General features: G+C 36.6%; 1 protein-coding gene across 3 annotated transcripts in view; it reads left to right on the top strand.

The window, feature by feature from the left end:
- The window catches only part of TMEM185A (transmembrane protein 185A), a 32,696-nt gene that overhangs the window by 5,721 nt on the left and 11,705 nt on the right, over positions 1-15,270 (top strand). For all 3 annotated transcript variants that reach the window (XM_072956035.1, XM_072956036.1, XM_072956033.1), the window contains exon 2: positions 13,679-13,855. In XM_072956035.1, coding sequence (XP_072812136.1) covers positions 13,679-13,855 — 177 coding nt within the window. The remainder of the gene's footprint in view (positions 1-13,678; positions 13,856-15,270) is intronic.

The following is a 15,270-nucleotide window of genomic DNA, read 5'->3' as shown; positions in this document are numbered from 1 at the left end:
ACAGCTTGTTTATAATACTGGTAGCAACTAAAATAGGTAAAATTGATCATTTACACCGTAATTTACACAGGGCTTTCATATCCCCTTATCTTAATGAACTGATGTATGGTCCAGTGTGGAGACAGGCTTAAGGAGAAAGTGACCCACCCACAACCACACAGCTGATACACAGTCCCCACCGGCCTCGGGTCTTTTTGGTCCTCCTTGACAGTGCTTTGTTTTTATTTGGCCTTTGTGCTTTCTTATATTTACTGATTAGATGCTGTTAAACATATTTTATCTTAATAAAACCAGTTAAAATTGCCACTAAATGACTTTAAATTTTGTCAATAAGGTTCTGCTTAGTATAAGAGGTGCAGTTCCTTTAAATGGTTAGGAGAGTGTCAGTTAGCAGTTTGTCAATTGAAGCCATTCTCGGAAGTTGTAGACAGAGAGCCACTCACAGGGATGTGTCACCCAGAGCATGTGTGTGTGCATGTGTGCCTGCTCCAGTTAAAACCAGCAGCCTTCACTGGGTCTAAAAAGAGTCCAGTTGCATTCTTTTGACTTGTAGAAAACAAGATACTGGAACTTTTACACTCACAGTGTCATCTCTTTACTAGGTTATTCCCTCCATCCCTAGATCAATTTCCCCCCAAAGTGGAGAGAGGGAATTTGAGCCTCAAGCAGAAAGCTCCAGGTACATTCCAGAGAGAACACTAGCTTTGTAGTTTGACCCATGTGACACTACTTAGTGACCTTGTACTGGCATTACAGATTCAAATGAGGGTGGGTAAATCCATTTTAAAGATATGATTGGAAAAGTGAAATTTAGCAAGTAGTGGTTTGTTGCCAGAATATTCATTGAAACCTGCATTTGCTGGTTTGTGGAGAATTAAGCAAAGTCTATTTTTATACTTGGACTCTGGTTGGAATGTTTCTTGAAAAGTAACTGAAAGTAGTTTAAGGTTTGACTGTGATTTTTTAAAAATGTTCTTATCATTGTTGCTGCTGCATCATACTCTCTTCTTGCCAGTCAGGTTTGGAATTTCCTATTTTATATGTAGTCATCTTTTTCACTTGGCTTTAAAATGTATTGGTATAGTTGAGAGACTATTCTTCCCTCAATTAAAAATGTGTATAAATTACACCTTTTACAATTTCTGATTGTATTAGTTTGTTTTATTTGATTGACTCTAGGGTTCATTTTTTTTCAAAGAGCCAGCTGTTCATGTTACTTGTTGATTTCATTTTTGTGTCTATATTTCTACTTTTACTTTTATTGTTTCCATATTTTGACTCCTTTGGTTTTTTTTTTCCCCCTAAATTTCTCAGATAGAAACTCAGTTCACTGGTTTTCCTTTTGTCTCTTTATTTCTTTTCTTTTTTGCTTTTATTTACTGTTTTGGAGTGGATACATTTTCTCTGAGCTTTGCTTTGGCAGCAGCCCAGGTGTTTTGATGTTTCAGTTGTGTTTTAGTAGTATTTTAAATATTCTGTAATAGTGTTCTGTTTCATCTTTGATTTAGTCATTATCTAAGGAAGGAAACTAACGTTTATTGAATATTACCTGCTTGGCCCCAAGCCCTGCAGTGAGTGCTTCCTGATAAGTTATTTAATCCTTACCTTAGCATTGCCTGGTAGAGGTAGTATTATCTGCATTTTGCTCATGAGGAACCTGAGGTTCAAATAAAGTTGCACAAATACTCTCTTCAACTCTACTACACTGTTTAACCAGTGACTATTGAAAAAGCTCCATATGGTTAGGCACGTTTCATTTGATTTTTGTCAGTTTATTACGACTTGTATAGAATTTCTGCCTCCAGTCTCTACCAATTACAGTCTACCTTACACAGACTTCTATACCTTCTCTCACTCTTTTGCTCAGAAAGTCTTTGGTGAAAATCTCTATTGCCTATTAATAAATTCCAAGGACTTTACTTTGACATTCAAATCCCCCTACCTTCTTACCTCATTCTAGCTTTTCCTTATTTCCTCTGGTGCCTTTTTTCCTGTCTCCCCAGCATTCCACCCCACAAGACTTAGAGAATGTGCTTCCTGTGTTCCAGTCTCCTGTCTCATGCTTTAAAAAATCTTATCTCCTTTATCTGGAATTCCCTATTCCGAAAACCCCACCTCCCTTCCCAGCCCTCCCAGGGAATGAATCTTCCATGTCCCAGTTTACTGTGATATATAGTTACTTTTTTATGGACAGTTCCCCTTTGCTCCTGTTAGTCTTTGAGCATTTCCAGGGCAGAGACTGTTTATATATCCCACACATTGCAGGCACTCAGCTTTTAAAATTTTAAGTTAGATTTGTATGTATTGTATATTGGTACCCCATAATCCTTTTTTCCCTCTTGAAAAATCTGAATGCATGTAAAGAAAGCATTTTTTTTTTGTTCTGCTACTTAATTCTCTCGATAGAACCCTGCTATTTTTATCTACTCTACTGTTCATTTCCTTAGGAACTTTGTCTACTTTATCTGTTATGATTTAATAGTAGCATTTAGAAGCCCACAGTGAAAATATCTCTGTATATTTTTAAAAGAAAAATTGTCAGATTACTTCCATATTCTGTGGCTATGTTGTTAGGTTTTCATTATTTAGATTTTCTTTATTAGTCATTTTAATACTTTTTGCTTTGACATCTAATTATCAAATTACTGTACTAGTAAACTGCTTCTCTTGTCCTTACTCAGTCATGATAAACCTGGGCTATTTCCTTTCTTGTAGTTGCTTTGAATTTTGACATTGGTTACAAGTGTGACTCTTAATTACAACAGATTTAGGTTTTATGTTTTCATCCAGTAAGTAATCTTTCTTATTTTAGGCCTGTGGTGGGCAGAATAATAACCTCCCCCAACCCCGCCCCATGCTGAAACCCTAATCCTTTGAACCTGGGAATGTGTTCCATTATGTGGTAAAAGGAAATTAAGCTAGCAGCTGGAATTAAGGTTGCTAATCAGCTGACCTGAAAATAGGGAGGATTCTGGATTCTTTGGCTGGGTTTACATAGGGAAGAGGGAGGCAGAAGTGGAGGTCAGAGTGAGTGTGAGGAGCTTTGAAACTAGAGCAAGGGGTTTTGAACCAAAGGCTACGAGGCAGCCTTTAGAAGCAGGTAAGACAGGGAAACCTCTCCTAGAGCCTCCAGAAGGATCACAGCCCTGATGACAACTTGATTTTAGCCCAGTGAGACCCTGAAATGGGTCCCTGAATGACTTTTGACATTCAGAACTGTAAAGATAATGTTTGTGCTTTTTAAGCCAGTAAGTTGATGATAATTTTGTATGACAGTGATAGAATACTAATACCAGAGCACTTCATCCTATTTACGTTTTTCCAACACCAGTGTTTGAAGGAGTTGTACTTTGTACTATTATTTGTCCTTTTTGTAAGTTCATCTTGTTTCCTTTCTGTTTTTCATTTTTTATGTAATAGACCCAGAACTCAATTTCCCTTTAAATTATGTCAAAACTTATAAAATACTCACTTTTCCAACATTTTAATTTTCATTATTTCTACTACTCTTTTCTTCTGTTAAATAAGAGAACTCTTTTAGGGAAGATAATGAATTTAGCTTATGGGGCTTACTGTCCCCCCACCTCATGTTTTTTGTTTATGGTCTGAACCTCCTTTAGAAAAATTTTGCCTTGACACATCTAATTTACCTGTGAAACCTATTTTTATCATTGTCCTTGCATTTGTTAATGTTCCAATCCACTTACTTGTTTTAAATATTCTTTCTGTTTTCTAGCCCATTGATACGTGTTGCCTGGGCTTTGGTTGACAGATTGGTTGTGATTTCCTCCATTTTGTGATATGCCCCTCTCAAGTGGTTACTTTCTCTGTCTGTGGTGATCACTCCATTACTATTAGTTTGTGAATCCCCCTCAATCCCTTTTCTTCTCCAAAGTCTAGGAATAAAGTCATTCTTCTCTTGGCATATTTCAGTGGTAGCTCTCTTTTTCTTTGTAGCAGCTTGTAAAAGTCTCCCCCTGTTTTTGAGCGTGAATAATCATAACTAACATGTATGTAGTGCAGCAGTTATGAAACCTCTTTTCACAGACCCCCTTGGGGCCTTAAGAACCTTTCCAGGGGTCTGCGAGGTCAGAACTATTTTCATAATAATGCTGAGACGTTCTTTGCCTCTTTCTCTGGGTTGGTATTGGCACTGATGGTGCACAGGAGTGGTGGGTGAGCTCCTGGCCCCATAGTACAGATCTGGTAGTCATTGGCTGCTTCACACACAATATACCTGCAGTTAAAAAAAAAGTCAGCTTCATTTAAGAGTGTCCTTAACAAAGCGGAAAAAAAATACCAGTCTCATTAAATCTTGACCCTTAAGTACACAGCTATTTTAATATTCTGTGTGACGATTTAGGAAGAATGAATACAGGCTGTCTGCTGTATACTGTTGTATACTGAAGTACGGTGGTTAACTCAAGGGAAAACACTTGTGTGCCTGAGTTGCAAGCTGCTTTTTCCATGGAACACCATTTTTACCTGGAAGGACAACTAACAGACAAGACTGTGGCTAATCGTAGTAGGGTATTTGGCAGACATTTGCTCAAAAATGCAAGTGAACCTGTCACTTCAAGGAAAACAGCTGATGGTGTTTTTTGCAAATGGTAAAATGTGTGCACTCAAGGGAAAATCAGAATTTTTGTAAAGTCGTATTCACCACCATGAGCTTGACAGCCTCCGAAAGCTTAAAATATTTCTGATGAAGTGAGTTATGATAATAACTAACATGATTTTTTGTTGCTATTGTATAGTGAAATGTGTTAGCATTTGAAAGAACTTCATTACTCAGGGAACAAATATTTTGTGGTCGACTTACATGGCATTATAATCATGCAGGAATAGAGTCATTCAAAGTGCAAGAGAGACCAGTGGATTTTAATGTAGCCAACTACAAAAAGTTCATTGATAGGGTTTCAAATTCCACATCATAGTTAACCTTCAAGGAACTACCACGTGTTGAGTTTTGGTGTCCTATCGAAGAAAAATATCCAGCGTTATCTGAGAGAGCAACTAAAATACTCAGTTCTTTCCTGAATACGTATCTCTGTGATGCCAGATTTTCTTCGTATGTTTGAACCCAGGCAACTTATTGGCACAGAATGAATGCAGATGTAGATATTATAATCTAGGTGTCTGCTACAAAGCCAGACATTGAAAAAAAATTGCAACACTCTAAAGACAATTATGGAAAATAGGTTTTTTTCCATTAAAGTTAATATGTAGTGTGTTTATTGTTTTTTTAATGAAGTAATAGATATTTTTAAATAACATTTGTAAAATCTGATACAGTAAATAGCAATAGGTATAACCCATGTAAACAAAGCTCTTTGGAGTCCTCAATCATTTTTAAGAGTATAAAGGAGTCCTGATACAAAAAATTTTGGGAACCACTTATTTACTGCTTTACACAAAGCACTTTTCATATTCATTATCTTATATTCACAACCACCTTATGGGGTACATATTACCCTGATTTTATAGGGGAGAATACTACGACACAAAAAGGCTATCTAGATACTCTAATTAGCAACGTCTCCAGATCTGATGGTCCTCCCACTATAGTTTATACTCTTGGAGGTTTGCCTCTGAGTTGGATTTTGTGGGTCTCATCTCCTTAAACTCCTCCTTTTTTTCCAGTTGAAATTTCTTGTTTTTCATAATACAGAAGTAGTACTTGTACCTTGCAGAAAAATCAGCAATCATAAGCAAGAGTATAAAGACTGTCCTTAATCCTCCCTGCTGGAGCTCTCTGTTAATCCTCAGTGTCTATCCAGATGCTTTTCCAAGAATGTTGAATTATTAGTATAAAGTCAGTATTATATAGTACTCAATTAAAAGGACTTCGGAGTCAAATAGGTCTTAGTTTGAATCCCAGCTCTCTGAGCTGCTGCTAGCTGCTTGGACAAGTTTTTTAACATCTAAGCTTCATTTGTCATCTGTAAAATGGGAATAGTGAAAGTACCTCTTTCAGAGAGTTGCTGTGAGGCTTAAGTGACAGTTCTTTCTCTGTTGAATTGCCTTGCCACCTTTGTTAAAAATTAACTGACCACGTGTGTATGGGTATGGTTTTGGACTCTGTTCTGTTGTCTGTGTCTCTCCTGATGCTAATACTACATTGTCTTCGTTACTGTAGCTCTTACAGTAAGCCATGAAATCCTGTAGTATAAGCATGTCGTGTAGGTTCTCCAACTTTGTTCTTTCTCACAATTGCTAGGCCCATTCTAGGTCCTTTGCATTTTCATATATAATTTTTAGAATCAGTATGTCTGGAAGTTTCTCTGGAAGAGACTGCTTAGATTTTCATCGAGATTGCATTGAATCTTTTTTTTCTCTATATATTTATAGCAGCTTATTCATAATTGCCAAAACTTGGAAGCAACCAAGATGTCCCTCAGTGGGTGAATAGATAAATGAACTGCGGTACATTCAATGGAATATTTTTTCGCACTAAAAGGAAATGAACTGTTGAGCCATGAAAACACATGATGAAACCTTAAATGCATATAGGCATACCTTGTTTTATTGCATTTTGCTTGATTGCGCTTTTCAGGTATTGCAAGGGGTTTTTTTTCTTCCAGTTTTATTGAGATATAGTTGACATCACTGTATAAATTTGGGGTATATAGCATAATGATTTGACTTACCTACATCATGAAATAATTACCACAGTAAGTTTAATGAACATTCATCATCTTATAGAAATACAAAATAAAAGAAAAAGAAAAAATATATTTTTCCTTTTGATGAGAGCTCTTAAAATTTATTCTCTTAACAACTTTCATATATAACATACGACAGTGTTAGTTATATTTATCGTGTTGTACAATACATCTCTAGTAATTATAACAGGATGTTTCTGTCTTTTGCCTACCTTCATCCAATTCCCCCTCCAATCTCCCCCTCTGGTAACCATAGATCTGATCTTTTCTATCAGTTTGTTTCTGAGGTGTAATTGACCTACAACACTATGTTCCTGGTGCACAACATAGTGATTCAATATTTCTATACATTTTTAAATGATCACCACAATAAGCCTGGTTACCATCTGTCACCATACAAAAATATTACATTATTTTTTATTATATCCCCACACTGTACATTTCATACCCATGACTCATTTTGTAGCTGGAAGTTATACTTTTTAATCTCCCTCACCTATTTCTCTCCTCTCTCTGCCTCCCCTCTGGCAACCACCTGTTGTTCTCTGTATCTATGACTATTTCTGTTTTGTCATGTTTGTTCATTTGTTTTGTTTTTCAGAGTCCACATATAAGTGAAATTATGTAGTATTTGGCTTTCTTTGTCATACTTATTTCACTTAGCATAATACCCTCTAGGTTCATCCATATTGTCACAAATGGCAAGATTTAATTCTTTTTTATGGCTGAGTAATACTCCATCACACACACACACACACACACACACACACACACACACACACACACACACACACACACACACACACACATATCGTCTAAACAGTCATCTATTGGACACTTAGGTTGTTTGCATACCTTGGCTATTGTAAATAAGGCTGCAGTGAACATAGAGGTGCATATATCTTTTCTTTTTTTTTCTGTATATTTACTTTATTGAATTTGTTAATGTTACAGAGTTCTTGCACTGCCAAACCATGCCTGAGAATTCAAAGAAAGAAATGGTACAATGGACAGCCTCACCCACTCATCATACAGTATATTAAAACTTGATTCATGTGCATTTTGATAATTTCACAATCTTTTAAAAAGTTATAATAAGGGTTGGGATTTTTAAATCTCCTGCAGGTCTTCAGATTTTTAGGACAATATGCCATTAAATAACATTTCCACATATTCATCTCAGTTCATTCCTTAATAACATAACCGTCAACAAAATTTTTCTGGAAAAAAACACATTACTCTTCAGGGGAAATATGTGGCTCAAAGTCCAAAAGATTATTTAAGATTTTTGGTTCCCAAATGAAGTTTTCAGTTTAACCAAAAGAATCTCTTGTTTCTCAGTCATCCAACCTCTCCTTGGCTGGCTCAGACACGCACCCAAACACAACAGAAGGTAGGCGTCCTGCCTGCCACCTCAAATAATGCCAACATTGTAGCCCAGATATGGCTGGCAGGCCCTGTCAGGTGGTATGCATATATCTTTTCAAATTAGTGTTTTCATTTTATTTGGATAAATCCCCAGGAGTGGAATTGCTGAATCATATGTTAGTTCTATTTTTAATTTTTTGAGGAACCTTCATACTGTTTTCCATAGTCGCTGCACCAATTTATGTTTCTGCCAACAGTGCGTGAGGGTTCTCTTTTCTCCACATCCTCACCAACACTTGTTATTTCTTGTCTTTTTGATGGTAGCCACTCTGACACGTGTGAGCTGATACCAAACTGGACTACTTTCTCATACCATATACACAAATGAACTCACTGTGGATTAAAGACTTAAATGTAAGACCTGAAACCATAAAACTCCTAGAAGAAAACATAGGTGATATGCACCCTGACATCAGTCTTAGCAATATTTTTTTGGATATGTCCCCTTCAAGTAGGAGAAACAAGCAAAAATAAACAAATGGAAGGGACTACATGCATTGAATCTTTAGAATAATTTGATGAGTGTAGGCTAAGTAATGTTCCTCAAAGATACCTACTTCCTGTGACTGTTACCTTCTATGGCAAAAAAGGTGAATATTACCTTGTATAGCAAAAGATGTGATTAATTTAAAGATCTTCAGATGGGAAGACTATCCTGGATTATCCAACTGGGCCCTAAATGCATTTATGGGTTTGCATATGAGAGGGAAGGAGATATTTTTAAGAGGAGAAGGCAGTGTGATTGAAGCAGACAAAGATATTTGAAGATGCTGTACTTCTTATTTTGGTGATGGAGAAAGGGGCCCAAGGAGTGCAAGTAGTGTAGCTCTAGAAACTGAGAACGGCAAGCAATGGATTCTTCCCTAGTCTCCAGAGGGAGCAGGGCCCTGCTGACACCTTAGTTACCTACTGAACCCCATTTTGGACCTCTGGCCTCCAGAACCATAAGAGAATAAATGTGTATGTTTTAAACCACCAAATTTGTGGTAATTTGTTATAGCAACCATAGGAAACTAATAGAGAATGTAAAGTTTAACAACATTGAATTTTCTAATCTATAAAAATGGTATCTCTCCACTTATTTAGATCTCTCTTTTTTTTGGTAGTGTTTGTTAGGTTTCAGAGTATAAGTCTTGCACATATTTTATTAAATTTATCTTGAAGTATTTCATATTTTGATACTGTTGTAAATGGTAATTTTTTCCATAAACTTTTAATTTTAAATATTATTAGATATCTAGGTAAGTTGCAGTAAATGATAGTTTTTTTTAAATTCAGTGTCCATTTTCTCATCGTTAGCATATAGAAATGTAGTAATTTTTTGATATATTTATCTTGTATCCTGCAACTTTGCTAAATTCACTTTTTAGATTTAGTAGCTTTTTTGGTGGAATACTTAGGATTTTCTACATAGACAGTCATTTTGCCTGCAGACATCAGATTTACTTCTTCCTTTCAAATCTTGATCCATTTTCTTTCTTTTTCTTGTGTTATTTTGTGGCTAGGACCTCCATACAATGTTGGATAGATGTATTGAAGTGGGCATAGTTGCCTTGTTTCAAATCTTAGGGGGAAAATATTTAGTATTTCACCGTTAAGCATTTTTAATGAGGTTTTTTATATAGATACCCTTCTATTCCTAATTTGTTTAGAGCTTTTATCTTGAATGATTAGTGAATTATGTCAGATTTTTTTTCTGGATCTGTTGAGATAATCATGTGGCTTCTCTTTTTCATTCTGTTAAACAGTGAATTACATTAATTGATTTCAAATGTAAAGCCAAACGTGCAATCCTGGCTAAACCACACTTAGTCATAATGTGATATCCTTTTTATATGTTGCTGGAATTGATTTGCTATTTTTAGGGGCTTTATATCTGTCTTCATGAAGGATATTGGTTTGTAGTTTTCTTTCTTGGTCAGGTTTGGGTATTAGGGTAATGCTGGCTTCACAAAATAAATTGGAAAATGTTCCTCTCTCATATTTTCTCCAAGAGTTTGTGAAAAATTGGTGCTATTTCTTCCTTATGTGTTTGGTAGGTTTTGTCTGGGCCTGACACTTTCTTTCTAAGACGGATTCCAACTATAGTTTCAGTTTGTTTAATAAATAAAGGTATATGAAAGTATTTCTTCTCATGTGAACTTTGATAAATGTCTTTATTTCAAGAAATTTCCTTGTATAAAGTTGTTCGTAATATCCCCTTCTAATCCCTGTGATGTTTCTAGGACTTGTAGTGATGTCCCTGCTTTAATTCCTGATATTGATAATTTATGTCTACTGGTTTTTTCCCTGAGCACGCTAGCTATAGGTTTACCAGTTTTCTTGATCTTTTCAAAGAACCAGCTTTTCACTTCATTGATTTTTCTCTAATATATTTCTACTACTTTTCATTGATTTTTGTGTGTATATCTATTATTTCCTTCCATTTGTTTTTTTAAAAGTTCCTTCTCTTCCTAGTGTCTTAAAGTGAATCACAGGTCATTGACTTGAGATCTTTTCTACTAAGCATTTGATGGTATAAATTCCCCTTATGTATTGCTTTAGCTATAGCTCACATAGTTTGGTATGTTTGTGTTTTCACTTGCATTAAGTCTAGAATTTTTTAAAAAATTTTTCCTTGTGTTTTTTTTTTCTTTTACCTATGGATTATTTAGGAGAGTATTGTTTAACTTGCAAGTATTTTGATAATTTTCCAAATATCTTTATGTTGTTGATTTTTAGTTTAACCTCATTATGCGTAGAGATTTTACTTTATAGTAAAATCTTTTGCACTTGTTGAGGCTTGTTTAATAGCCCAGAATTTTCTGTCTTGGTGAATGGTCCATGTGCACTTGAATTTGCACTTGAATTTGTATTCTGCTGTATTATGAGGAATGCTTTATCGATTTCATTTAGGTCATGTTGGTTGATATTGTTATTACGGGCTTGTGTATCCTTAGTAATTTTCTATGTTTTCTATCAGTTGCTGAGAAAGAAGTGTTAATTTCCAATAATAATTATGGATTTTTCTATTTCTCCTTAATATTTTAATTATTGATATTTTCTATACATATTTTGAAGCTTTGTTATTAGGTACATAAATATTTATGGTTGCCAGATCCTCCTGTGACAAATACATGTTTATCATTATGAATGCCCCTGTTTGTGCCTGGTAATATTCCTTGTTCAAAAACATATCTTGTCTTATGTTGCAGTAGGCAGGATGGTTCCTCCAAAGATATCCAGGTCCTTAAGCCCTGGAACCTGTAAATATGTTATGTTACATGGTAATAGGGATTTTGCAGGTGTTTTTAAGGTTACCATATTAGTTTCTTTTGCTTCCATGGCAAATTACCACAGACTTAGTGTCTTATAACTACACAAACTTATTACCTCATAGTTCTGTGGGTCAGAAGTACAGGTACAGCATGGCTCAGTTGGATCTTCTGCTTAGAGTTTCACAAGGCTGGAATCAAGGTGTTGGCAGGACTGTGTCCCTTTCTTGAGGCTCTGGAGATCAACCTTCTTCGAAACTCATTTGGGTTATTGTCAGAATTTAGTTCCTTGTGATTGTAGGGCTAATGACCCCATTTCCATGCTGGCAGTCAGCCAGGAGTCATTCTCAACTTCTAGAGTCTGCTTGCATTCCTTGGCTTGTGACTCCCTTCCTCTGTCTTCAAAGCCAGCAAAGGCAGGTTGAGTTCTTCTCACTTTTGGAATCTCTCTGACTTCCCCTTCTGCCTCATCTCTGCTCTTCTGCCACATCTCTCTGACTTGCTTGTATGCCTTCCTCTTCTGTTTTCATATGATTACACTGGACACACCTGGATAATCCAGGATAATCTCCCTATTTTAAGGTCAGCTGATTAGTAACCTTAATTCCATCTGCAAAGTCCTTTCATGATAGTACAGATTAGTGTTTGATTGAATAATTGAGGAGAGGAATCTTGGGGAACATCTTTAGAATTCTGCCTATCACAGTTGTGAAGTTTATTGTCCTGGATTATCCATGTGGACCCAGTCAAATCACATGAGCTCTTAAAAGCATAGACCTTTCTCTGGAAGCAGAAGCAATGTGGCAGAAGGAGAAGTCAGAAGTATGAGAAAGATTCAGTATGCTGTTGCTGGCTTTGAGATGTAAAGGCCTATGTGCAGTGATCAGAGAGAGAACTCTAGAAGCTAAGGGCAGCCCCTAGCTGACAGCCAGCAAAGAAACTGAGATCTCAGTCCTACAGCTACAAGAAACCAGATTGCCAGCAATCTGAATGAACTTGGAAGCAGATTCTTCCCAGAGTCTCCTGAGAAGAGCCCAGCCAACTGACATCTTGATTTCAGTTATGAGACTCTGAGCAGAGAAACCAACCAAGCCTGTCTGGACTTCTGACATACACAACTGTGAGATAATAAATTTTTACTGTTTTAAGCTGCTAAATTTGTTGTAATTTGTTATAGCAACAATAGAAGACTAAAACAAATATTAATATACTCACTCTGACTTTCTTTTGGTTAGTGTTTTCCTGGAATAACCTTTTCTGTCCTTTCAATCTGTCTGTTACTTTGTAGACAGATAAAGTAGGTTTCTTATAGGTAGCATATAGTTGTCTTGCTTTTTAAAATGCAATCTGACAATCTGTCTTTAATTGCTATTTAGACCACTTACATTTAATGTAATTGTCTGTACCATTGGGTTTTAACTGCCTTCTTACTTCAGTCTGGAAATTGCCACCAGACAATAATAGAGCAATAATAGAGTTTACCTCATTTTCTTTCTTTCTGCCATCACAGTCCTTCACTACCTGTTGTCCAGTGTCTGAAAACTGTTGTTTCATATATTTTGTCTAGTTTCCTTGTTTAAGGTGGAAAGGAAAACCCCATTCCTCTCATGATATCAAAACTGGAAGTAGAAGTCCTCAACAATGTAATTTCTAATTAATATATCAAAAATATCCTCTTCATGAAGTCCCTTTTATGTGAAATATGAGAATGTATTTATGTGTTTATAATTTAATCAGTCACAAAAAGGATAACATATGTACTAAAATATTACTGTATGGGAACATGGCAGATGACTGCCTTTTTTAAAATAGAATTAAATAATTAGTCAGTGATAGAACTTGACCATATCCTGGACATGTCTGCCTTTTCCAGTCTCCATGTCTTGGTATAGCTAGTTCCTTTTGCTTGGAACACTTCCTCATCTCCTAGCCTTTCCTGCCTGGCAGCTTTCCATGTATCCTCCAGAACCCGCTCCAGGGTCAGTACTTCTCTGCTTCCCAGTAACCCCAGACAGAATCCAAATTTCCTGTCCTGGACTCCCATCACACTCTACCCATAGAACCATTATGGCTCATGGCATGCTGTAGTGTAATTACATGTTTCTGTGTGGACTCCCTCCTACCAGGAAGCCCTGGAAAGCAGGGAACTTATTTTAGTCTTCTTTATGTTTTTCTTATCCTCTAAGAACTACTATATAGATTTTTTCAATGAATGGTTGTTGAATTAGAACTGTTTTCATGTGCTGAAAAATAATGCTGTTACTACTTTTCATTTTAATATCATATATTTATAAATGTGAATCCTCTTTAATCATTTTCCTTTTCTCCTAGTAAATTCCTCATCTATGCCTGTCTGCTGCTGTTCTCTGTGCTGCTGGCCCTTCGTCTAGATGGCATCATTCAGTGGAGTTACTGGGCTGTCTTTGCTCCAATATGGCTGTGGAAGTTAATGGTCATTGTTGGAGCCTCGGTTGGAACTGGAGTCTGGGCACGAAATCCCCAATATCGGTAATGCTGCTTTATAAGACCTATCTGCTCTCTATCCTGAGGGAGCAGTATCTTGCTTTTCACTTTTGATAAAGTAAGGACTGTTTACTTTTCTACCTATCTGAGACTTTATAAGAACTATAATATAGGCAAGTTGAGTTCTGTTCTAAGTTTTTAAAGATTAAGTGTTGAAATCCTTTTTTTTAAAACAAAAGCACTGTTATTTTAGGTGCTTAGGTTCCTAGCCAGCCTACAAAAGCTTATGTAATCTAAAATGCATCCAAAATACAGAACTGTTACACCGTGCTAGACAAGGACGTATAAAGCAATCCTGTTTGTAGGAGCAGTTCTACACACCACAGTTCCAGCTTTGTTCATCAGGGATATATCCTTCTCCAGTTCAGCCCTGGAACTGGGTCTCCCCTTGTCCCAGTCTCGTACTCCTGGGATTGGGGATTGTTAATGGTGTGGGGGAGCAGCTTGGCCAGGAAATAGTGAGGCCCTGAGACAGGAAAAGATGAGGCCCAGATGCTGTGAAGGAGAGCAGAGCCTTAGGGGCTGGGCAGAGGTGTACCCTTTACCTTCACCCTGTCCCACACCTTTCTTCTTGGATGCCTTGACTGGTGCAAGTTCCTGGAGTGGGCTCACTCCAGTGTAGAGCCTGATGCTACTGGGGCCCACGAGAGTCTCTCTGCCCTTCCTCACAAAATCTGAACCTTCAGAAAGGAGAAAGGGGACTTGAAGGCGGGGGGCTATTCTGAACCATCACCAGGAAGATGAGGAGTGAAGAAATGCCCAGCAGGCAAGTAGAGAGGGAAAAGGGGGACACGTGCAGCTGCTCATGTGAGAAAAGTGTAGAAGTTAGGACCATCTCAACTTGTTTAAATCTTGGTTATGAACTTTTAAAAGAAGATTTAGATAGTGTAAAATGTTACCACATATATATTAAGAACTTGAAAATAGCCACACAAAGAGCCTTGGCAGATGGGACATTCATGTGTGGCTTAGATATTTAAAGTTCTTAGATTTTCTTTTTAAGATTACCTGTGTGGCTGCAAATCTTTTCTTTTTTATGAGCTGTTCTCAGATATCTAATGTTTGCTACTTAAAGAATATAAAGTTAAATAGCTAAAGATTTTCAGTTCCACTAGTTGATATTTAGAAGCTATTTGAACATTTCTGTATTGTTACATTTAAGGGTACTTTCAAGATTCCTTTAAGAGAAGGAATCGTATGTGTGTTGAATGTCCTGAATGTACAGATGTGGTCATTCTAGTGTCAACATTATCCATTGGAACATTGTTGGGTCCCATAGAAATAACCACTGACCTCATTTTCTGTGTCCTAAAGTTGAGTGTATTTATTAGCAACATGACACATTATAAATGTTCATCTGTATTTTAAATGGAACATTGTCAGTGTTGCAAACGCATTAT

This window comes from Vicugna pacos, chromosome X (genome assembly GCF_048564905.1).
Source record: "Vicugna pacos chromosome X, VicPac4, whole genome shotgun sequence".
In the NCBI taxonomy this organism is placed as follows: Eukaryota; Metazoa; Chordata; class Mammalia; order Artiodactyla; family Camelidae; genus Vicugna; species Vicugna pacos.
This window is presented reverse-complemented; position numbering and strand designations above follow the sequence as displayed.